At 37.3% G+C, this 25,565-nt stretch overlaps 1 protein-coding gene across 2 annotated transcripts; it reads right to left on the bottom strand.

Moving 5' to 3' along the window:
• Positions 1–12,511: 12,511 nt before the first annotated feature.
• LOC107567979 (cytohesin-interacting protein-like) lies at positions 12,512–18,269 on the bottom strand. 2 transcript variants are annotated; one of them, XM_016253807.1, is made up of 9 exons: positions 17,991–18,269; positions 17,672–17,904; positions 17,343–17,392; positions 17,202–17,256; positions 16,671–16,773; positions 16,179–16,272; positions 14,246–14,312; positions 13,946–14,012; positions 12,512–13,541 (listed from the first exon to the last, which is right to left on the bottom strand). In XM_016253807.1, exons 2-9 carry the CDS (start codon positions 17,846–17,848, stop codon positions 13,123–13,125), a joined length of 1,032 nt encoding a protein of 343 aa, XP_016109293.1. In that variant the 5' UTR covers positions 17,849–17,904; positions 17,991–18,269; the 3' UTR covers positions 12,512–13,122. The 2 variants fall into 2 exon arrangements, with proteins under 2 accessions (XP_016109293.1, XP_016109294.1); XM_016253808.1 differs by having other exon boundaries at positions 18,033–18,269.
• Between the last annotated feature and the right edge of the window lie 7,296 nt (positions 18,270–25,565).

Genomic DNA, 25,565 nt, shown 5'->3' with positions numbered 1-25,565 from the left:
GTCATAAAATTAGAGCACATGTTGAAAATAAACAAATCAAAAATAGAAGTGTCTCTGGTTCCTTTTGAGGTTCAGAAAGAACATCAAATCAAAGTGGAACAAAAGAGGGCATAACATGTAAATGGATTTAAAATTAGCTGACTGCTATTATTAAAGTAGGGTAATCAATCTGGTATTAGGAACAATAAGTAGCACTAGTGATTAACTGTAAGATTTGTCTTGGGCAACACACCATGTCTGGTCACAGCTGCTGCGTGTTCAGCTCCCATGCTGAGGCCATGCCATGTGTGTGCCCCGCCCTCCATAGCGCGTTATTCACTGAGTTACTAAAAACACCCAATAACTTAATTATTCTCTAGATAAACAGTTAAAATGTAATTAAATTTAGATTTAATTAACTAGTAACTGAGCAATAGCATTCAGGAAGGATATATCTAAGATAGTTACATTCGCTGAGATGAATTGAATATGGGGAAACATAGAAAAAGAACCAAAAAAAAAGAAAGTGAAAGTGAAGAAACCAGGGATTAGGTTAAATTCAAATTACTTCACACTGCACACATGCTGTATTTAAAAGCTTCCAATAAAGAGGTGCTAACCCCTAATTGTTAAAGCTATTTGGTAGCTTAGCCTAAGATGATACTATGCTAAGTCGTGCTAGCTTAGCACGACTTAGCATAAGGTGGTTTGTTTACAGCATGGCATCACCAGGTGACGCGTGTGCTATGTGGAGTTAGCGCTTCCTGTGACAAGTTGTTGTCATGGTAACCAATGCATGCCAGTGCAATTCAAACAGTTTAGTGTCTGCCTATTTCAAAGAAGTTGCCCACAGTTTTAAAACGTGGTGCTTTCAGTCCTTCAAGACTTGTTGCATTAAATAAGCACTTCTGTGAGTGCTTCTCTAATTTAGCAATAAACTTCTTGCACTTGTTTAAAGAATAAAAAAACAGGTTTACTGTAAGTTAGAGCCGGTTTAAACATATATGTAGTTATGTGTGCCTCACACATAACTACATATATGTAGTGAAACACAGCGAGTGAAACACAGTATTGACCTCCAGGTTGCTAGGCTTGTATATATACAGTCAACATGTTGATGAATTGCTTCGATCTAATTATAATAAATACACGAGTTTCACAATTTGAGTTGAATTACTGAAATAAATGAACTTTTCCATGACATTCTAATTTATTGAGATGCACCTGTACACGCACCCTGCTATGTGTACAGCGTTAGGCTAACCGAGACTTGTCATTTGTACTTATATATTGTTGCTCTTTTGTTAGTTTTGACTGCTTTTATTGTCCTCATTTGTAAGTCGCTGCGTCTGCTAAATGACTAAATGTAAATGTAAACGTCCTAACATGAGATCAGCAGATCTTAAACAGATTTTTTAATTTGTGTCCCCACACAACAAATCTAAGAGGAGAGGAAGGTTCTTTCCTACATCTTCACTCAGTGGCGACGATGCCTCTGTTGTCAAGGTTTCTGTTGCCGATGTTGTATGTATGTTTACATGGCGGAATGTAATTTTTCATTTTTAAAAATGTTTGTGTGCTGCTGCGTGTGCCCTGTGTGTGTAATAAGCAAAGTGTGCGCACGTTGTGCACCCGCCTATAGGTGCATATTACTAACGCGCTCTTTAAATAACAAAGAAAAAATATTGCGCCAGACTTCAGACCAGGTTTGAGTTGGTCTATGGCACTATGGTCTATTTTCAGTTCCTCTAAATAGCAATCCGCCTGAACACACCTCTTTTATAGACCAGCACGCCCATGGGCACACAAATGGGTGCAAATGCATTTGCTATTTAAAGGGGTCATATGATGTTGCTAAAAAGAACATTATTTTGTGTATTTGGTGTAATGAAATGTGTTTATGCGGTTTAAGGTTAAAAAAACACATTATTTTCCACATACTGTACATTATTGTTTCTCCTCTATGCCCCGCCTTTCTGAAACGCTTCGATTTTTACAAACCTCATCGGTCTGAAAAGTGAGGTGTGCTCTGATTGGCCAGCTATCCAGTGCGTTGTGATTGGCCGAATACCTCAAGCGTGTGACGGAAATGTTACGCCCCTTGCCATACTGTGATGCCCTGTCCGGCCGGAGCGACGAGACAAAAACATTAAAACCCATTATAAAAGAGGCATTTGTTGCATCCGAAGGGGACATAATTACGGATTATAAAATCATAAAATCATGTCTGCATTTGTGATTGGAGAAATTACAAACTACTCTACACTGCTCAAAACTCGTGTTTGAATTGTCAGTGGCAAATCCTTTAAATATAAAAAACGTACTTACAGTCTGTGAGTCAGAACAGCCGGCATTGTAGTCTACTCTCCCAGGATCAGGAAACAGTCCTCCATAAAATGCACTGGACACATCGGAATATTTGGGTTGAAATGTTCTGGAACAGTGTTGTAAATGTAACTTAACCACTGATTTCTAGTCATGTCCTCTTTTGGAAGGCAACCACATGTGACGACCCCGGGCTAGACTCCGCTTCATCCACGGTGAAAGCCGATCCGGCGATCCACAGCGCGAAGTTGATATATTTCATTAGCGACCAGCACGGATCAGCTCCAGGCATGATGAAGTGTATATCATCCTCTTTTGGAAGGCCAAACAAAGTAGTTTCGCTTTCACAACGAAACACACAGCGCCTTCACGACATGGCGGCGGCAGCAACAACAATACTACAGCAAGAATAAAAGTTACGCCTTCATTCTTTGCATGAACATTTGGGCGGCGTTATGCAAATCTTCCCACATCATGACGTAGACATGTGGGGGTGTGTTAGAACGAGCCGTTTTAGGTAGGCGTGGTTGACTCTTAACTTTTATAAAGAATATTTCTTTGGATTTGAGACTTTAGTCTTTGTAACTTTACAGATCTTCCTTATGCACCAAGAGCTTGTAACAGTCCAAAGAGAAAGGAAAAATTGAAATCGCATCATATGACCCCTTTAAACCACACGGCTCAGGACGGGAAAATGAGAACTGCGTCAGGCTGAAACTAGCAAAAACACTTGCGCCACACATTGCGCCGGGTGTATGATAGGGCCCACCGTGTTAATTAACTGTTTTGAGACTGGGAAATGTGTCAAATCAATATATTATTTATTTTTATCCAATCTGGGTACATATTTAGTAAATGGTGCTTATTTAGTAGATCAAGGTTTCTTTGTTATGGTCTTCTTGCATTATTGACAAACTATTTTTTTGTTTAACACTGTAAAGCTGCTTTGACACAATCAGTATTGTATAAAGCGATATACAAATTAAGGTGACTTGACGATTTCTCAAACAGGTTCGTGAAGGAACTGCAGGGGAATTGTGAACTGATGAAAAGCTAATAATTATATTGAATATAACGTTAAATAATTGGGGTTGCACAATATGACCTGTATATGATAGAACTTATTTGATTGTGTTCCTAAAAGACCCGTCTAATGTAATTGGACTGAGACAAACACAACTGAAAAGAGGTTTGAGTCCAGCTGCAAAGTCAAAATAGAATACAAAAAAAATATTAAAAAGTATATAACATCAAAAGATCATATAACATGAGAGAACTGAAAATGCATATTATCCAATTATTGATTCTAATAAGAGCACTTGCCAACTAACTAAATGAGGACAACATAATGCTGAAATCCAATCAAAATGGTAAAATAATAGGTAACGCTTTAGATTACACCCCTTAATGTAATGCATAAGTAAACAGAATTTACAGCGTAACTTTTTTGTAATTACAAAGGAACAATATGCGAAGTTTGGGGAATAAAGGAGTAATAATCTGTAAAATTACAAATTATTTCTACTGTAAGTATTTTGAAACTAAGTGGTACCTATTCTAATATTACGTGGAATGTATGACCTAACAACAATCTTATATTTGCAAGTGATTTAGCAAAAACATTCACTGTGTACTTTTTTATAGCCTACACATATAAAACACCCTGGTAATTGTTTCAATCCAAATGCTCGACGTGAATGAGAGCATGCAGCAAGTCATGTGTGTTCAAACGTGAACGGTTCTGTGTGCAATGAAATCCGTGACTGGGGTGCTTAAGACATGAACATGTGTAGAAAATAGGAGAAAACTAATCGAAGCGCGGTCAAGGACCGCAGTAAAGATAGTTTGCGGTTTGATATTCAGATTTCTTTTGGCTATAGCTATATTTGGCTATATAAATATAGTATTTATAAATACTCAGTGCGCTGTCATAGACATGCAAATAATACCGAATATCATTCTCCATGATTTGTGAATTCAGGTGACGCTGTCCTTCAGGCCGGAATCAGGGTTTTTTTTTCGTAGCGACTCTTAATTTTATAATGCCTATACCTCCAAAAGTTGGACACTTAGAGGAATGAAACCGGTGTCATCTTCACCAGCTTGATCTGTGAATTTTTTCACAGCAAAGCTCTTGTCCGTAAACCCCTTGGTAAGTCAGCTAGTTAGGAATGTGAAAGAAAGGCTTTCTTCATGTTTAACGTCTATTACCAATAAACACGCAGACTGCTGGAATACAAAAACATTGTTTTAGGTCGAGCTCAATATGTGAAAACGTTCACAATCGCATTTTATCGCGTGGCAGTGTTTTTCTTTGCTATGCCCCCCATTTTTTGTATAATAATGTCATACGGTGCTGTTCCAGTTAATAACAGTTTCCAATTCATTAGGTAAATGAGCATATACACATATACACTTGTACACTTTGTTTGACAATAAAGTTTTGGTTGTACCTTTCCTTGAGTACTTGGCTTCAATATTCTGATTTGCGAAAGTTTCACAGTATCAGTTAACCCTTTCTTGACCCCTTAACTTAATTCTGATCTGAAAAATTTCACAGTGCAGTGTTGGTCAGCTGACCCTTCCCTGAGTCATGTATATCATTATTTTGATCTGTGAAAACATTTAAAGTGCAGTTATGGTCAGATAACGGTTCCCTGAGTCACTAACACCACTATTCTGATCTGTGAAATCTTTCACAGTTCTCTACAGGTCAGCTTACCCTTTCCTGAGTCACTAACATCACTATTGTGATCTGTGAAAACGTTCACAGCGCAGTTATGGTCAGGTAACGGTTCCCTGAGTCACTAACATCACTATTCTGATCTGTGAAATCTTTCACAGTTCTCTACAGGTCAGCTTACCCTTTCCTGAGTCACTAACATCACTATTGTGATCTGTGAAAACGTTCACAGCGCAGTTATGGTCAGGTAACGGTTCCCTGAGTCACTAACACCACTATTCTGATCTGTGAAAGCTTTCACAGTTCTCTACAGGTCAGCTTACCCTTTCCTGAGTCACTAACATCACTATTGTGATCTGTGAAAACGTTCACAGCGCAGTTATGGTCAGGTAACGGTTCCCTGAGTCACTAACACCACTATTCTGATCTGTGAAAGCTTTCACAGTTCTCTACAGGTCAGCTGACCCTTCCCTGAGTCATGTACATCACTATTTTGATCTGTGAAAACTTTCACAGTGCAGTTATGGTCAGATAACGGTTCCCTGAGTCACTAACATCACTATTCTGATCTGTGAAAACTTTCACAGTTCAGTATGGGTCTGCTGACCCTTCCTTGAGTCAGTAACATCACTATTCTGATCTGCGAAAACTTTCACAGTTCAATTTAGGTCAGCTGACCCTTCCCTGAGTCACTAACATCACTATTCTGATCTGTGAAATCTTTCACAGTTCTCTACAGGTCAGCTGACCCTTCCCTGAGTCATGTACATCACTATTCTGATCTGTGAAATCTTTCACATTTCTCTACAGGTCAGCTGACCCTTCCCTGAGTCATGTACATCACTATTCTGATCTGTGAAAACTTTCACAGTTCAGTACGGGTCAGCTGACCCTTCCCTTGGTTACAAATATCACTATTCTGATCTGTGAAAAATGTCACAGTTCACTACAGGTCAGCTGACCCTTCCCTGAGTCACTAACATCACTATTCTAATCTGTGAAAACTTTCACAGCTCAGTACGGGTCTGCTGACCCTTCGTTGAGTCAGTAACATCACTATTCTGATCTGTGAAAACTTTCACAGTTCAGTTTGGGTCAGCTGACCCTTCCCTGGGTCACTAACATTACTATTCTGAACACTGATGTACATGACTCAGGGAAGAGTCATGTACATGACCTGCATGTGAAAACTTTCACAGTTCAGTACGGGTCAGCTGACCCTTCCCTTGGTTACTAACATCACTATTCTGATCTGTGAAAACTTTCACAGTTCACTAAGGGTCAGCTGACCCTTCCCTGGGTCACTAACATCCCTATTCTGATCTGTAAAAACTTTCACGGTTCACTATGGCTCAGCTGACCCTTCCCTGGGTCACTAATATTATTATTCTGATCTGTGAAAATTTTCACAGCTCACTATGTGTCAGCTGACCCTTCCCTGGGTCACTAACATCATTATTCTGATCTGTGAAAACTTTCACAGTTCACTACGGGTCAGCTGACCCTTCCCTGGGTCACTAACATCACTATTCTGAATACTGATGTACATGACTCAGGGAAGGGTCAGCTGACCCGTACTGAGCTGTGAAAGTTTTCACAGATCAAAATAGTGATGTACATGACTCAGAGAAGGGTCAGCTTACCCGTAGTGAACTGTGAAAGTTTTCACAGATCAGAATAGTGATGTTACTGACTCAGGAAGGGTCAGCTGACCCGGACTGAACTGTGAAAGTTTTCACAGATCAAAATAGTGATGTACATGACTCAGGGAAGGGTCAGCTGACCCGTAGTGAACTGTAAAAGTTTTCATAGATCAGAATAGTGATGTACATGACTTAGGGAAGGGTCAGCTGACCCATACTGAACTGTGAACGTTTTCAGAGTTCAGAATAGTGATGTTTGTGTCTCAGGGAAGGGTCAGCTGACCCGTAGTGAACTGTGAAATATTTCACAGATCAGAATAGTGATGTTACTTACTCTGGGAAGGGTCAGCTGACCCGTACTGAACTGTGAAAGTTTTCACAAATCAGAATAGTGATGTAAATGAATCAGGGAAGGGTTAACTGACCAACTCTGCACTGTGAAATTTTTCAGATCAGAATTAAGTTAAGGGACCAAGAAAGGGTTCACTGACTAAAGCTATACTGTGTAACGAATCAACTCATGGGAAATATGAATAATTAACCATAACTAGTTATAATTAATTATTCATATTTTAGATCCGCTGTAGATATTTACTTGACCTCTCAGGGTCAACTGTCTGTCAATTCTAAGAACGTTAACTTCCTGGTTAAGGGAAATAACTTCTTACTGTACAATTCTACAAAAAGCTTGTAGCGTAAATCTTACATAATAAGTGACTCCGGTTATAAGCAAACAATGAACACGTCAAGTGTGATACAAGTAAGGTTTTATTAACTACATAAACACTTAAACTAGTCCAACAGACTACATAAACTGGTCTAACATACACATATACACGTAAACTGGTCTAACATACACATCCACACACACACACACACACATACATACAGTTGGTATAGGAAAGTGTTAAGGTTTAACTCAGTACCGAAAGAGGCATAAAGAATGAATTTTATGGAACCATTTGCATATTCAGCAGATCTACACCTGAGGGATACATCAGATTCTTAGTTCAAACACACCTTTGTAAAAAGGTGTAACTGATACTTAATGCATCAATAGCAGCACTAGTGATTAGTGTGTTACTAAAAGCACCCAATACCTTAATGATTCTTCTCTAGATAGACAGTTAAGATGTAATTAAATTGAGATTTAATTAACTAGTAACTAAGCAATATTATTCAGGAAGGATACATCTAAGATAGTTAAATTCACTGAGACGAATTGAAGGTTGAGAAACATAGAAAGAGAAGAAAAAGAAAGGGGAATTAGCAAAGAAAAGTCCTTCCCTTGTGGATTTTCCTTATGGGCAAGGAAGCGATTTTCTTCACCTAAATTCCAGGAGGTCGTAAACGTATTGGGTGTCAGCATTGCTCTGGACCAGGGGCCTGTTCAGCTTCCTGGGGTGTTACAGAGTATTTGTTAAATCTAGCTAACAAAATATATATTGTGTGTTTGAGTGGTCCAGACGCTACAACTGTGAAACTTTCGCAAATCAGAATATTGAAGCCAAGTACTCAAGGAAAGGTACAACAACCAAAACTTTATTGTCAAACAAAGTGTACAAGTGTACAGAATATGCTCATTTACCTAATGAATTGGAAACCGTTATTAACTGGAACAGCACCGTATGACATTATTATACAAAAAAAACGGGGGGGCAGAGCAAAGAGAAACATTGGCATGCGATAAAATGCGATTGTGAAAGTTTTCACCAATCGAGCTTGACCTAAAACAATGTTTTTGTATTCCAGCAGTCTGCGTGTTTATTGGTATTAGACGTTAAACATGAAGAACGCCTTTCTTTCACATTCCTTATAAGCCGACTTACCAAGGGGTTTACGGACAAGAGCTTTGCTGTGAAAAAATTCACAAATCAAGCTGGTGAAGATGGCACCGGTTTCATTCCTCTAAGTGTCCAACGTTTTCGGCCCGAAGGACAGCGTCACCTGAATTCTCAAATCATGGAGAATGATATTCGGTATTATCAGAATCAGAATCAGAATTAGCTTTATAGACAGCGCTAATATATGCGCAAACACACTAGGAATTTGTGGGGGGGGGGTTTACCAGGTGCTCCTGGTATATACACACATGCATACATACATACATACATACACATCTGACATGAGAACTGAAAAAACATTTAAATAGTAAGACTTAACAAAAAATAATGTGTATACAAAAAATAATGTGTATGAATCTGGAACAGTAGATTTATGTACAGATTTGTGCATTTGTACTCTATATAGAACTGTATAAATAAAATATATCCATATGTATTTACATAATACTTGAGAAAAAGGCAATAATTAAAGATGTAGAATGAATTACGGAAATGAATTACAGAACACAGGTAATGATTCATGTGTTAGCTGTTTAAGCTGGAGATGGCATTGGGGGAAAAAATGTTTTTATGCCTAGATGTTCTAGTGCGCAGAGATCTGTAGCGTCTGACTGAAGGGAGAAGTGCAAACAGGTTGTGTCCGGGGTGAGAGGGGTCTTTGATGATGTTACCTGCCCGTTTCTTCACTCTGGAGTTGTACAAGTCCTGAAGACTGGGCAGGTGCACACCAATGATCCTTTCTGCTGTCCTAACAGTCCGTTGCAGTCTTCTTAAATCTGATTTGCTGGCTGACTCAAACCAGACAGTTATAGAAGAGCACAGAACCGACTCAATAATAGCTGAGTAAAATTGTGTCATCTGTGCCTGTGGCAGGTTTAACTTTTTCAGCCTCGTGATCCACTGACAGATGGAGGTGGGTACAGAGAGCTGTGTGAGTTTATTCTGAAGGGTGTCCGGGTGTATTATTTGCATGTCTATGACAGCGCACTGCGTATTTATAGCCAAAATCAATCTGAATATCAAACCGTAAACTATCTTTACTACGGTCAGACGAGGGACAGCTTTGAAACAGTCTGGAATGTGTTCCTTTAAAACTGGAGCAGTGAATGTGGTGAACGCGAACTGGAAACAGCTGGAATGGCGCTTGAGAAGAGTCTATTCGTGTTTGCGGCGCTCATGATAGGAATATGTGTAGAAAATATAAAAAAAACTAATCGAAACGAAGAGGAGAGAGATTTTTGAAACTGACTAGAATGTGTTCTTTTAAAATGGAGGGTTTTGTCCGAGTATGTTCTCACATCATTGAGCAGTGACTGATGAGCAGTAAAACCGGGAACTGAACTAACGTTAGTCAAAATGGTGCTCGAGGACATGGATCAAAATGGTAGAATCAAAGACGGTAAAATCCTGTCAGTTCGCTATAATACAGTTTAATCTTGACTTTCAGTGTATATTACTGTGAGTTTATTGGCGTGATGGTTTGGCCATAATAGTTGAACTTCGTCAGTGGGTGAAAAACATGAACAAATTGAACAAAATCTATTTATTCTTAAACAAGCTTTTCAAAAGAATTTGGTTTAACTGTATAAGCTGTATAAGTATGGAGTTGCTTTGCTTTTTTCTGAACTGGTTTAATACATTTTAATATTTTATTAGGCTATCTGTTGCCTGTGTTGTTACTGTTGTCATATTGTGTGTGATTTTAATTTTAAAACCCATTTTGGGTTAATTTAACCCCGCAGTAGGCCTATAGTAAATTGCAAACAATATTTGAATTAAATAAAACAGTCCACCATGTTTATTGATACATTACCTGATAATGTATGTATGTATGGTATAAACAATCTTTTCAGAGCAATTTGCTGTAGCCATTTACCCTGTAACTACATGGAACAAGGGGGGAACAAGCACCACTTTAATTTACAACCCGCAAATGTTGTATTTACCCTGTAACTACATGGAACAAGGGAGGAACAAGTTGGACTTAAACACAGAACAAGTGTATATTTGCACAGTAATTACAGAGAACAATATTGCACTAGTTTTAATTTAATTGTTCGATGGAAAATTAAACTCTCTACATTTTTTTGCTATAAAAACACCACAGTATACATCCACTGAAATACAAATGTTGTATCATGTATTTTTTCTGCGAACAGCTGGAAAGAGGTAAGCTTGTTTTAAGCTGCATTGAACCTTGATGGTATATCGTGCAAAGTTATTTGGTGATAGTGGTGTTGAGAAGTTGCTGAAATCCATGAATAAGCTTTCATAAGGTAAGTAGACTCATGAATTATAAATCATAGCAGAAAATCATTTAACTAATTTCACTAGATGTCCAGTTTTGTTGTTCAGTAATCTGCATCATGTCCATCCTTTAATAATAGAATGTGTACCCCATGATTAAAAAATACCTATACGCCTATAATAAAATACCAATATAAAATTATAAAAAGTATATATCGTCTTTCTGAATCTTTCCCAAACATAAGATTGTTGTTTAGGCCATACATACCACGCAATATTAGAATAGGTATCTCTTAGTTTCAAAATACTTACAGTATAAATAATAACAATAATTTTACAGGTTGTTACCCCTTTATTCCACAAACTTCGCATATTATTCCCTTACACCTACACGTACATTAGGTACACTATAATTACAGAAATGTACACCGTAAATTCAGTATACTTCCGTAGTTCTTTGCGGGTTGTAATCTAAAGCGTTACCAAATAAAAGTACACATTTCCTGTGTTGTATGCAGGTGACTAGCAGCAACAGCAATAGGATTTATTATTATTATTTAAAAAATGTTATGAGAATATCCCCCTCTCAATATGATCATTAAAGTAAATAAATAAATAAAAAGAAAAGAAAAGAAATAATCACATGCCAAACATTGGTTTTCACATTTATCATGTATTGAATATAACTAATAATTATTAATATATTTAAATTTAGTTTAAATATATTCATAATTTTTTTATGTTATATTATTATTAATAATTTTAATAGATTTCAAATTAGTTTAAATAAAACTGTCTGTTATAGGGATCACTTAAGAAAGAAAGAAAAAAAGGTGGTATGGTAGCAGCACCTCTATCAGACCACATCCTGTTATGAATTCTCTATACCTGCTGTGGTTTGGAGCTCTGTCACTCCTCATCTCAGTCTTTTTTTTAAGTCACACTACAGAGCAGTCTTTTTTTCATGCAGTCAAGGATTTAAAGTTGTGTTCTAAACTAATCTGAGATCAGTATTAAATGACTTCTAACAGGGTATAAATAAAAATATACTCTATAAGAGGTATATTCTATAAATTGTCTTAAATATTCTATACTATATAAATTGTTTTAATTATGGGATCTTGATGTGCAGCAAAATAATTTTTGTGCATTATTCAATTCTGTGTATTTTCACTGTCTCTATTTTTGCTTACAGCCTGATGGATTTTTACAAGCAGAAAATGTTTTGTTGGTCCTGAAACAACACTGTTAAACATTTTTAATCTTAACATTAACTACCTAAACAAACTCAACAACCCTAAAAACAGAGAGAAATGAGTTTGATAATAATGCATTAAGTTTGCAAGAAGAATGCAAGATGCTTTAACCTCAAACCTAATCCTATACTAGGCACAGTAAGCTTGCAGGCATAATGAATCAAATGGTTACTTGTCATTTAGCAGACACTTAAGCCACAAACATATTTAGCACAAACATATTCTCACGGATCCCCTGAACATGCATAACATTAATTTATATTTTGCTCTGGTGGTAACAAGTCTCAGAGTCTTGCAATGCAACATCCCCAGTTAAATTATTAAATCTGTTACTCTAATACTACAGTATTAGACCCTTATACTGTAGTATTACTCTAATTATACCAGATATGTTATTATTCAGGTAGCCTACATTCTTTTCAGATTCTTGCTTCATCAAGACAATAGTTAATCTAAATGAGAAAATTGACTTTAGAAGAAAGACTGAAAATGTAACTAACACTTGCAGTGTGTTAAGTCTAAGACATTTTGGACCGCAGCAAGGTGCATGCTTAACATTGAGAAGCAACAAGCCTATGTTGAGTCAGGGTTTCCTCCCACCACTATGTCTTCAACCACTAAGACCCCTCACATCTGCATGCTACAGCAGATACGAGATCTATAGATGTGAGATATAGATATCAAATGTCAGACTATGAGATCTTGATTAGTTACAATATCAAGTATCTAGGACACATTCATGAGCTTGTGGGACTGAAATCTAAACCACTCAATTAGAGCAGTGGAAGCAATGTGCACAATTCTAAATATTATCTCAATGCAGTTGCTTTTCAGTTTGGTTAATGCCAGTTGTTTATTTCAGTGCTGAATCTTGGGGAAGTCATAATGCTTTGGTCACTTGAGAAAAAAAAAATAAGACAGAAAGTAACACAAAGATTGCTGCCATGCAGTCCGTAATGCTCATGTGAGACTCCTCCCCTCATTTCAACACTTAAAGCAGGAAAGTCGTGAATGCCCGTTAGTTCTTGTATGGCATTAATTCTATAACGTTTTAAGAACAGAAGATTTCAAACTGGTTGAATCTCCCACTGCCCAAGGTCAAAGGGTTCATCAGATCAGCAGTCAATGGTGGTAGAAATTATGTTTTAGCTGCCCTCTTCTTCCTCTACGGAGTGATTCAGTCCAGGTATGAACTTTAGAAGGTGTTTGCGGACACTACCTTTCCTGCCTCTCCTTGGCAGCGTCCCAAACATGGAAGAAGTTGAATTTTCCCAGCTCGGAGAGAGTGAACTGTTACTGCTGGTCAGGCTAACGCTGCGTGTTCTTGTCAGGGGCCGCAAGGCCCCCACTTCCAACTGGAAGAAGCCTCCATTTGGCTCAGTTGGGCTGAACGGACTTGAGTCATCAAATACTGATGACATGAAGGCTCCGTCCTCACTATCATCTGTCATTATGCTACGGCAACTGCTGTCACTGGAAAAACGCTGCCCAGAGCGACCAGTTGGAGATGAGAGAGACATCAGAGAGTCAACAGACAGATGCTGAGCACTTTCATTCAGATTACCTAGAACACAGACAGAGACACATGTAATCCTAATGTTATTCAACATCATCATCAGCATAAGAGTATATCAGACAAAGGACACAGTTGGACATAGTGAGGGTTTCTTAATAACTTTGTTTAAGCAGCTTTTTTAAAACACCTTCAAAAACAAAGCAGGAACTCATGCACAACTATCACAAACCATACAAACCGTAGATAATCACTGAGGAAGCTACCTCATAAAAAGAACCAAGGGGATGTAAACCTTTACACATTCATCATTTGTGCATTATTCGTGTAAATGCATTTGTTTCAGATCCATGTTGCAAATCCAACTGGAACTCTCTCAGGGAGATATGCTCTCTTCTGTCAGACAGTGGCCTTTAACTGTCTGAACAGTTGTATATATATTTTTTTTTTCTCACCTCGAGTAAGACGCTTTTCCTGAAGTGTGAGAGATTGCAGTTCCACCCATTTCTCACGAAGGGTTTGCTGTGCCGAGGGAAAACACAGAAACAGAGATCAGCATCTATGAGTCATTCTAGTGAATGTGTGTACAGTATGTTGATCAGCATTAATTTAGATGCTTCATCATGGAAACACATACACTAAATTACACACAATACAGACTGCCTGAGACTTCTCAGTCTTTCTGAGTAAAGTTTCAGCTTTGTGTAGATGTGGTAAACACACACAAACACACACAATCATGCACAAATACACACCTTAAGATAGCGCATCTTTTTCTCTAATTCAATTCTCTTCACAACACTCCCACTGACCGTCTCCAACCTTCACATAAAAACACAAGAAGAGAGACAAATTCTAATTAATATATGATGGTCAAAAGTAGTTTTTTTTCTTAATTTTGACGGTTTTGTTGCATTTGTTACATCAGACTGTTACATCCGAGGACGTATCCAAGGTGTTTTATAATTGTGTACATGTGTTGGATGTGGTTTTGTTTGCTTTCCTTCTATCTCTCTCCCTCGTCACGAGACAGGTGTTCCAACCAGCTGTGTTCAATCTGGTGATGCCCACTGTGATTGGTTGATGCCGGGAAGGAGCAGAAGAATAAGAAGTGGTGGATCTGTGACGAAAGGGAGAGAGAGGCTTCTTTCCGCCAGGGCTACTCTGCCTCCTGATTGCCCAGATTCATTTGTTGCTTTTGGTTGATTTAGTTATGAGTAAGTGAACTCAGGATTTTGTTGTGCTCTTGAGCAGAAAGAGAACTGAAGTTGTTTAAAACCATTTTGATTATTTTTGTTTAACGTTAACTATGTTTGTTAGTGTTCTTATGTTCTTTTGGATTTAAGGGAATGTAGGTGGAGGGTGCCTTTTTTGTTTGTAATTCTTGTTTTCTCCTGGTTATGGGTAGACAGGAAGAGAGGGAAGTTTTTGTGTATTTTATTTTCGGATTATCTTTCTCTAGGTAATTTATAAATATCCTTGGGTTAGTTAGTTTGGTTTTGTTTGTTGTTTTGGCCTAGCTCTCCCCTGAAGTCTTTGTTCCCTATATGTATAATACTTCCTTTGAGATTTATTGTTTGGTTATCTTTTTCTTATCTATTCAAATTAAAAGAGATTAATTTGAATTGGTGTTTGTGTTGACTCTGGGTCAGGATTGCCCTGGTTCTTTCTCCAAGGTTCTTTTTTTTTTTCTTTAGATGTTTTTCTTTATCTTTTTTTGTTACTGGCTCCCCAGCCCTAGATGGGAAGTTGTGTAACAAGACCCACACAATATATAAACACATTTTTTAATTTGTTAATTGTTGGTTACTAGGGTGTTCTGGGTGGTTGCTAGGTGATTGCACAAAAGAGTCTTTGGCAAAGTTACATTGGCACATCAAAAGAGTTCTTGTCAAGTCTTTATGTCCCTAGATATGGATTAGGGTTGCACCAGCCATTAGTAAGTTCTTAAATTGAATGAAGATGTCCACAGTAGAGAGTTAATAACTACTAGCTACTTTGTAACTAATTTTGTACTTAATTTTGGTTACATTACATTTGACTAACATTTTTCGTAGTTAGTAGGTTGCAAGCTCTCCGGAAAGTGTGTATTTGCATAATATGTCTTTTACCTTCAATGATCCAAAAGCAGCCTACAAATTTGTGAGCAGAAGTTGTTGAAATGTCATGAATTTCAGTTTATCCTGCTAAAGTAGACTTACTATACTCATAAATAATAGGTGCAGCTGGCCCCAAGTCTCCCTAGGATTTTTTGTTTTCCATCCTTTTTATCTTCCATGAGATTAAAAGGATTCTCGATGTCTTTAGTTCCTGACACTCACGTGACATGGGTATATCCGCTGTGTATGCTACAAACAGGTCACACTGAAGCCTGCAGCTGCATGCAGTGTGGTTCAATGAATAAGGAGGCATGATGACATCCAATAAAAACTTTAAAGCACCTTTAAAACAGCTGAGCAGCCTGGACAGCTACATAATCGACAACTCTCAAAAGAAGAACATCTTCCTGCTATGGTCATGAATGATGCCTCAAATAATGCAGCTTGTTAAAAAGATTAAGATTAAGTGCTATTAAGTGATCACTTAATAGCACTTAATCTTAATCTTTTTAACAAGCTGCATTATTTGAGGCGTCATTCATGACCATAACACACAAAAAAACATTCTGTTTCTGATACTTATACTCACTTCAGCATGTTAGTGGAATCTCGAATCAACTCAATAATGTGCGGATGGGTAGATCCTTCAATACTGAATCCATTTACTGACAATATGATGTCACCTATCAAAGAGAGAGAAAGAGAGATAGTAAATAAATACAATTCTGAGGGTCCAAAACTAGGTAGAAAATGGCCAATTATGACTGTTTTTTTAATGTACATAATAAGTGGACATCAGGAAACATTATAAATGGTAATATGACAAAATAATCGTAAAATAAAAATAATAATGCATTGAATTTAAATTATCAGACAGATTATGGTGCTGTCTATTGAAAAAAAAAAATATATATATATATATATATATATATATATGCGAGAAAGCTTGAAATAACAGTCCACAAAGACCAAAGAGAGCAATACATCAGCTGTGTTAAATGTAGATGGCATGTAAACAGGGTCAGGTCAAATGGGTGGAGTGAATAACACTCTAAGAAGAGGAAGTGGAAAACCTGCTCACCAGCAGTCAAACCTGCAGTTTCAGCTGCACTGCCATCCTGCACTTTGCAGACAAATGTACACATCTCCACCATACTGCTGTTCTTCACCTTGAGACCATATGTCTGCACAGAGAGACATACATCCCAATGGAGCATTTAATTAGCCTGTTCTATTGGTTTTGGTTGTGTGTGTACAATGGCCCCAAAATGTATCTGGACAATTAAGTTTTCTGAATTAAAAAAAACAGCTTTAACAGCTTTAAAAAAAAATGTCTGAATTTAGACACAAAATATCAAAGGAAGTAGCATTTATAGCATCTAACCAAAGAATATTTGCTACATATTGAAAGACAAAACAATATGTATCATGTAAAATGCAGAGAGGTGGAATTGTGACATTTTGTCTTAGTATTATGTTAGTGGATCAGGTCCACAGTTAATGATGAAATGATGAATCACCAAAGTTTACTTGTTAATGTGAAAATGCACCTATGTGAGAAAAAAGTGCATTCGATGCAGTGTGAAACATTGGTTATGAGTATAAAACATGCCTGAACTTCGAATCCAAAGGCTTCATTGTCTTGTTTCTCCAATATAACCATTGTTCTGCGCAAAACATGAGAAATGTGCGATGAATATTTGCACGAGAGATAAAAAATTCACAATGAAGTGAATCAGTAAATCAGTCTTACCTCTGAGGATCAGTATAATCCACTAGAGATGTTGAGTGTGTTCTGTGCAGCTGCAAAAGAGTAATTCTCAGATGAAATCAAAGATTATTTACTAATGAGAAACCATCTGAAATTTTGAAAAACTGCAAGAATCCTGCAGGAATGCATGTTTTTAATGTCTGAACAACTTTTGAAAATATTTTTGCAACTGAACTTTTTAAAAAATTCATTAACATTCCTTTAGAATATTTTGACAAAATGAATGTTAGACCTACAGTAAATGCTCTGCATTCATGTTGCCATAGAAACAGATATAATAAAATTATATCACTGTATGTTGATTGTCCCACCTTACTGCGTGACAATGTCCCATCTTTGATCACTTCAGTATTCGAATTTTTGGCACTGCTGAAAGAGCGTCGTCGCCACAGTATGTTTTTCTTCTTTTGAGAGTTGTCGATTATGTAGCTGTCCAGGCTGCTCAGCTGTTTTAAAGGTGCTTTAAAGTTTTTATTGGATGTCATCATGCCTCCTTCTTCATCGAACCACACTGTATGCAGCTGTAGGCTTCAGTGTGACCTGTCTGTAGCATACACAGCGGATATACTCTTGTCACGTGAGTGTCAGGAACTAAAGACATTGAGGATCAGTGTGTGGGTGTATGTTAACCATTTTAAATGGTTCCTTTTTTCCTCTTCTCTATTCTTTCACCTTTGTCTAGTGTGCTGTGGACAGAAATGGTGCATCTGCTTGTGGCTGTTTCCTTCCTCAGCCTTTAGCTCCTTTGAGAATTGTGCAGTAGTCTGAGAACAAACATGCATGAAGAACCACAGTAGTATCAAATCTCTCTCATCTCTCACCTGTTTCCACAGTGCTGCACAGCTTTTACTTCTTTCTCTCTCTCTGTGGACTATCACTTTTGTTTTGTGGTCTGCAAAGAGGACCTTTCTGAAAGCTGCCTCAACAGATCAAACCATCTGATTTGCTGAGGTTTTGGCTCTGAATTTCTTTTGTATATCATCAGGTGTACATCCAATTTGAATCTAGAAATCCATATGTCTGGTGCTTGAGAGTAAAAAAAACTACTAAACAGTATCAGAAACAGAGAGTTGTCAGCCGAAAGTCGAAACATGGGAGTGGTTGTGGTGGGGGGTGGGGTTGTAGCGCCCTTTCTGACTAAAGTGGTGGGGACAGTTTTACCTACCGTCACCAGACTCGGTACATATATCATTCTCAGCATGCAGGACAATTTTTACATTTAAAACAGGAATCTAACAGGAAGTTGGGCATTTAGATTATTTATTTATATAGAATCATGCGATTCTCTCAAAATGATGTATTCCTACAAAAAATAAGTACTCTTAAAGTTTATTTTAAGTAAAATTAAGTTCAGGTATATTTTGTAAATACTTTATGTAGTATACTAAAATAAATATACTAGTAGTTTACTTGTAAGTGTACTAGTTCAATACTTATTGGGACTAAATTGGCCAACTTTTTACTTTCTAAAAGTATAATTTTAGTGTACTTTAAGTGTAACAGTAGTGGATAATTAGTTTTTATTTTGTATTGCAACTATACTGTGAAGTGTACAGTGGTTCCCAACATAAGTACTTCATCCATATTAAATCAAATACTCAATGTTGTGGGTGAAAGACTGGACAAAATACATTTATTAAAATAAATAATTAAATGCTTGTTAAATATAAATAGGCTTGTTTATGATTTTCACTTTATTTTAAATAATTATTGTGAAGAGATATACACTTCATCACAATCAACCAGGCAATGATTGAGATTATTGAACATGTTTACAGTTTTTCACATTTGGTAAGACACTGAATCCCACTCTCTAAACCACATTCTCAATAGCCTAAACCAGTTTGTCAAATAAATCACTCTTTCTGCAAAACCTTAGGTTCAGGCAGTTTAGACACTGTTTGCAGATCTCACACACTCTTTTTGCAAAACTCTAAACACATTCTCACTCACTAAAACACAATTTGCACTGTGATAAACTTGTGATGCAAAACCCTAAACACAAGAAAGCAAAAGTTAAGCACAACTGCAACATGGCTGTCATCATTTACAAACAATAATTCTAAACTGTTCACACTTGTTTCTAAATATGTGAATGTACAAAATATAAGCCAGTTCAAAGTGCACAGATGGCATGGGTGCTTCCATCAATCTGAGAGGTATGGAAGAGTGTGTATACACGGTGGAGGAAGAGGAGGATGAGGAAGAGCAAGACCAAGAACAGTCATTTCAGATGAAATGAGAGCTACTGTGATAGAGCATGTTCTTGTGCATGGAATGACAGAGGCAGGACACTTATTGGTTCATTAGCCATGTCCAGTCCTTACTTTTTTCCACAAGTTTTGCTTTTGAATTTATATTTAGACATTCATATTTGTTAGAACTTTTTTGTTCTGAATATTAAGTAAGAAAAGTCAGAATGTGGCTTAATTGCACAATAAGGGCCAGATTTACTAGTGGTTTGTGCCAGCACAAAACCCTCTTTTGGCGTAAAAAAAAAATGCTGTCAGAATTTACTAAAGATATGCAGTGAAAAATTAGTGACAGACAGTCATTTTTTTGTGGCTGACCTTATTGCATATGCATTTGTAGGAGTGTCCCTTTCAGGTGATTTACTAAGGTTTGTGGTATTCAGTTTACTAGTATTTGCGCCATTAGTTACCAACCTAAAAAGCATTTTGCACTTGACAAGACTGCGATTGTTTCTGCCAGGAGGTGTCTCCACAAATAACAGAGAAGGTGTAGTAGACGGGAGAGAATTATTTCCACTTGTATTAATTTATTTGGAATGCCAGAGGAAGACATTATCAGAACATACTGTTTGCCAAACCACGTAATTTTTAGTTCACTCTGCCTGTTTCGACCTAAGCAAATTTGCACTGCACTTGATAAATTGCATGGTCATTATAGAAATTAGATGTTGCGTCTGTGTCCTTTAATTTGCACACTGTGGTGTAGATCACCAGCAGAACTTTCCACTCCCATAAGTTTTCTCCCTAAACAGAAACTCATTCAGCATTTTGAGGAATATTGAGCGGATTCTTACTACCGGTAACTTAAATACATCTAATTGGCCATTACATTCAACAGACATGCCTGTGATTGGATACAATACTCAATGCTGCAAAATCACATTGCGCAGTGCCCCTAGCATTTGTCTATTCTGCCTATGCAACGGGACAGCCTTAAACACGTGGAGCAAAATCTAAATATTTTCACATAGCCCCGGAGCCTGCTCACATACCCCTGGTTGGGAATAACTGAAGTTACAAGTTACCATATAGGTATATTAAACTAAGTATAAGTTATAAAGAATAAGCCGACTGCTATATCGCCGTACAAAACCTATCGACGACATCTTGTCAAAAAGGCATGTCTAGGAAACAGGGGCATCCAGCAAGAAAGCCTTCTCTTTGTCTCTAATCTATGTGAGATTGAGCCACAAATGCCTCATCCCTACCATAGAATAGCCGATTGCACAAGTCAGTAAATGAAGAGGAATCATATAGATCACAAGTTCGGTATAAAGAACTACAAGGCTCAGTATGATGACAATTGCTTTTAACCTGTACATGTTACCCTTGGGAGATCTCACTAAGAAACATGGATTTAGTTATACTTAGTTACGCTGATGATACTCATCTCTATATTTCTTTGAGGCCTGACAAAACATACCAATTCACAAAACTAACAGAATGCATAGCTGATATTTAAAAAAAAAGGATGACTAGCAACTTCCTACAAAATTCACTTCCTTCTAAATTCAGAAAAACAGAGGTTTTAATTAAAAGAACAAAAACCTCCACAAGAAATAACCTCAAATGCTGGTACTCTTGATGGATGTTCTGTCAAGTCTTTATCGTCATTTATAAATGTTGGCATGCTATATGATAGCAATCTGTCATTTGAAAGCCACATTTCTAGCATTTTTAAAGCTGTTTTTACACCTTATAAATATCTCTACATTACAACACATGCTCTCAAACTCAAATGCAGAAAAGTAAATTCATGCATTCCTACACTAGACTATAATAAAATAAATGTAACCTTTATCTGACGTAAACCACCACTAAGTACATTGTGTACTATTTTCTAAGTACATAGAAAATAATGACACCATTGTTTTCTAGAGCCGCTTTACAGCAGAATAGTTAAGTTTCCATTGATTCTGTTATTTTTCTGCTATTTCTGTGCAATTTAGTGCCTTTTCCTATTTAGCACCCAAACCCTGGAACAGTCTTCCTAGCGATGTTCGGGAGGTATGTCTTTAACCTAGCATACACATAACATTTCTATAATTCAAATCCTTGAATAAATTGTAATTAGGGCAAACAGAACTGGGAACACTGTTACATTGTTAAATTGAATGACATCTATGCTAAAATTAGTCTGTGGACTAATGATGGTGGACCTGCAACCAGAAACGAAAACAACATAGCCCTTCACAGTCACCTAAGGTCTTGAAAAGACAAGCCCTTGAGACAGATCCTCAGACTGAGGTTCCCGGACTGAGGCTGGTTTCTCCCATGTTTTTTTCATCCAGTTTTTGTCACCTGACCCGCCCCTAGTCGGTGGTTCTGGTTATGAGAAGATGTGAGCTACAATGCTCCAGGACACCCTAAGTTCGTGCCAGGCTTCGGCCTTGACTTTTCCATTCACCAAGATTCTCTGACTCAAACTGGTTCTTTTTCATCAACCAACTTCAGCAAAGATCAACTTGAACCTTCAGATTGCATCAAGCCTCTCTTTCAGACAGACGAGACGTGCAAGTATTCAAACTTAGTTTTATTAATTGATACATTAAGTATCATGGGTACCTTGTTACAAAGGTGCGTTTGAACTAAGAATCTGATGTTTCCTTCAGGCTGTAAATCTGCTGAATATCAAATGGTTCCATAACTTCATATTTTTATTTCTCTGCTCTTTACTGCTTAAGCTTTAACCCTTTCCTATACCAACTGTATGCGTGTGTGTGTACGTGTACGTGTATGTTAGACTAGTTTCAGTATTTATATAGTATGTTAAACTAGTTTAAGTGTTTATGTAGTTAATAAAGTCTTACTTGTATCACACTTGACGTTGTTCATTGTTTGCTCATAACTGGAGTCCCTTAATCATGCAGATTTATGCTACAGGCTCTGTGTAGAATTGTACAGTAAGAAAGTTATTTCCGTTAACCAGGAAATTAACGTTCTTAGAATTGACAGACAGTTGACCCTGAGAGGTCAAGTAAATACTTACAGCGGATCTAAATATGTATAATTAATTATAACTAGTTATGATTAATTATTCATATTTCCCCTTGAGCTGATTCGCAACAACTCATTTCATGTCCGATACAGATAGTGATAAGGCAACCTTGAGAATCTGCTGATACCGATACCAACACAACACCAATTTCTTGATCAGTTTAAAATATTTATACCACATTAATTTGATAACTATACACTACTTCATTATAACTAAAGAGAAAACTAAGAGAAAAAAAACAAATACATAACATAGTCAAGTCACCATCATATATATATATATATATATGTAAGTATGTATATGCACGGAGCTTTATACAATACAGATTGTTTCAAAGCAACTTTACTGGGATAAATGGGGAAATAATTATTCAAAATACTACAGTACTACAGTGCATCTCATCCTCATGGACTGTGCCAGATTTGGCAGTTCTTGCTGTTTTACCCCACTCTTTCATCAAGACGCGTGCAAGTTCTTAAACACATCTGGGGGTGACACATGGTTTGCCACTGCAAGGACGATCAGTTGTCCTTCCTGTCTATTTGTAACACTGTCTTACATTACGGACATTGTAGTTTATTGCTCTGTCCATATCTGCAGTCCTCATGTGTCCTGCAACAGGACTATGGCATGTTTCATGCAGGTGAACAAGGACCCTGGATATCTTTCTTCTGGTGTTTTTGTTATTGTAAATATGACCTTAATTGTCTATCACCTGAAAACTGTTGGTGTCTTAAGGACCCGGAAGAACGTGATCGCGACTCCTACACCACTGAACCTCCAAACCATCAAGACTTTCATCTGAGAATGCATCCGGATGCTTGTTCAAGGCCAAGGCAATGCATGTATCGTACATTTAACTAAACGAAACAGAGGTTTAGTATTAGATGTAGACCCCGTTCTAAAACAGCTCTGATGGTTTGACTCAGGTGGCTCTGACTCATTTTCATAGCTTCATTCTTGTTTTTTTCCTGATGGTTTCATCCATCAAGCCTCATTTGCTCTTTCCCATGTATGAGTGATTGTTTGTTTATTAGACTAGTTTGTGTTAGTGTTTAGTTTATAAAACTCTTGTGCACAAATTACATGAGTTTCTGATCCTGCCTTGCAAATTAATGCCCCTTTACGATTTTGATCCTTGCTACATGCTCTAATGCATTAATACTCTATGAAAGTATTTTCTGTGCCCACGAAAATATCCTTTCCTAGAGTTGATATGAACTTACACTAAATGTTTGCTGGATGAACAGATTAGTTGAGGGCAATTTAATTCTGCTACAGTTACTACTGGCAGCTGATATAAATAATTGTAATTAATCATAATTAATTGTAATTATTTATATACATTTCCCTTTTGAGCTAATTTGCTACACATGGAAGCTGTGGCTCACCAAAGCAATGGATCACCGAAGGAACCACTGTAATACACTTTAAAAATCTTTGAAACCTGAATTGCAGTAGTTACACAGAATTGTAGTAATCTAGATTTTTTAGGCTTGTGTTGGGACTTCACTCTAAACTGATTTCAGTGGTAAAGGTCTGCATTAATACCCACATCATTTTTGCATTCTCATCTCAAGAACCCTCATCAGATCTTCAGATACGTGACACCATTGATGCATTGTCTGAAGAGGCCTATTGATTCAGGGAAATGTTAGACCAAACCACAGATATGTAACGTATTTTCCAGTGCACATTAAAATCAGCCAAGGGTCTAAAACAGACAAACAACACACGCACAAAAAAAGCACACACAACTGCTTAACAGTTTGACTGAAACTGTCATTTCTGCAGGTTATTGAGGCAGAACTACCTAGTTTAGTCATCAGTCAGGATGTTTTAGGGTTAACAGCTAAAGGTAACATTGGGTCAGAGCACACATAAGAAATGAGAGTGAAATTACTTCCTCCAATCCCAGCTTAGTCTAAAGAGTCAAGTATAACACCCCTGTAGGTTATTTTCATAAAAAGGTGATAATGTGACTTTGTAGTATCAGGAACATTGCTCGTTTGTTTTTAAGACATTGTTTATTCACACTCATGCCATTCCAAACTTGTATGATTTTTTATTTTCTATTGCAAAACACAAGAAGATATTTTAAGAAACTATCAAGTGTTCTTGTCCATATAGTGAAAGTCAGTGAGGTCCAAACATTTCAAGCTCCCAAAAGGACATAAAAGTAATGTAAAAGGTAATCTTCAGTGGTTTGAAGTTTTCTGAAGCAATACAATCACTGATAAAAAGAGCAAACTTTAAAGGCCTTTGAAAGAAGTTATTCATTATTAAAGTCAAAAGTTGTATCTGTTTATATTATTTTTCACATTTGCTAAGACACTAAACCCCGTTCTCTGAAACAAATTCTCAATAGCCTAAACATATTTGTCAAATAAATAACTCTTTCTGCAAAACTTTAAACAACTTCAGGCAGTTTAGACACAAGTCAAGTCACCTTTTTTATATAGCACTTTTAACAATACAGATTGTGTCAAAGCAACTTTACAGCATTAAATAGGAGAATAGTGTGTCAATAATGCAAAATGACAATAGTAAACACTAAATTTTCAGTTAAAGGCAGTTAATCATTGAATTCAGTGATGTCATCATCCAGCTCAGTTCAGTTTAAATAGTATCTGTGCAATCAAGTCGATGATATCGCTGGATATTAAGTGTCCCCAACTAAGCAAGCCAGAGACGACAGGAACCAAAACTCCATCAGTGACAGAATGGAGAAAAGGCCTTGGGAGAAACCAGGCTCAGTCGGGGGGCCAGTTCTCCTCTAGCCAGATGAAACCAACAGTTCAATTCCAGGCTGCAGCAAAGTCACATTGTGCAGAGGACTCATCTGGTTCCTGTGGTCTTGTCCTGGTGGCCGTCTAGGAGACAAGGTCTTCACTGGGGATCTGTCTCTGGGGCTCATGTAGTTGTCCTGGTCTCCGCTGACATTCAGGGCTGTAG

The sequence above is a fragment of the Sinocyclocheilus grahami genome, unplaced genomic scaffold (assembly GCF_001515645.1).
Source record: "Sinocyclocheilus grahami isolate Dianchi unplaced genomic scaffold, SAMN03320097.WGS_v1.1 scaffold1203.1, whole genome shotgun sequence".
Taxonomy (NCBI): Eukaryota; Metazoa; Chordata; class Actinopteri; order Cypriniformes; family Cyprinidae; genus Sinocyclocheilus; species Sinocyclocheilus grahami.
Note: the sequence above shows the minus strand (reverse complement) of the source record. Positions and strands in the feature narration are given on the sequence as shown.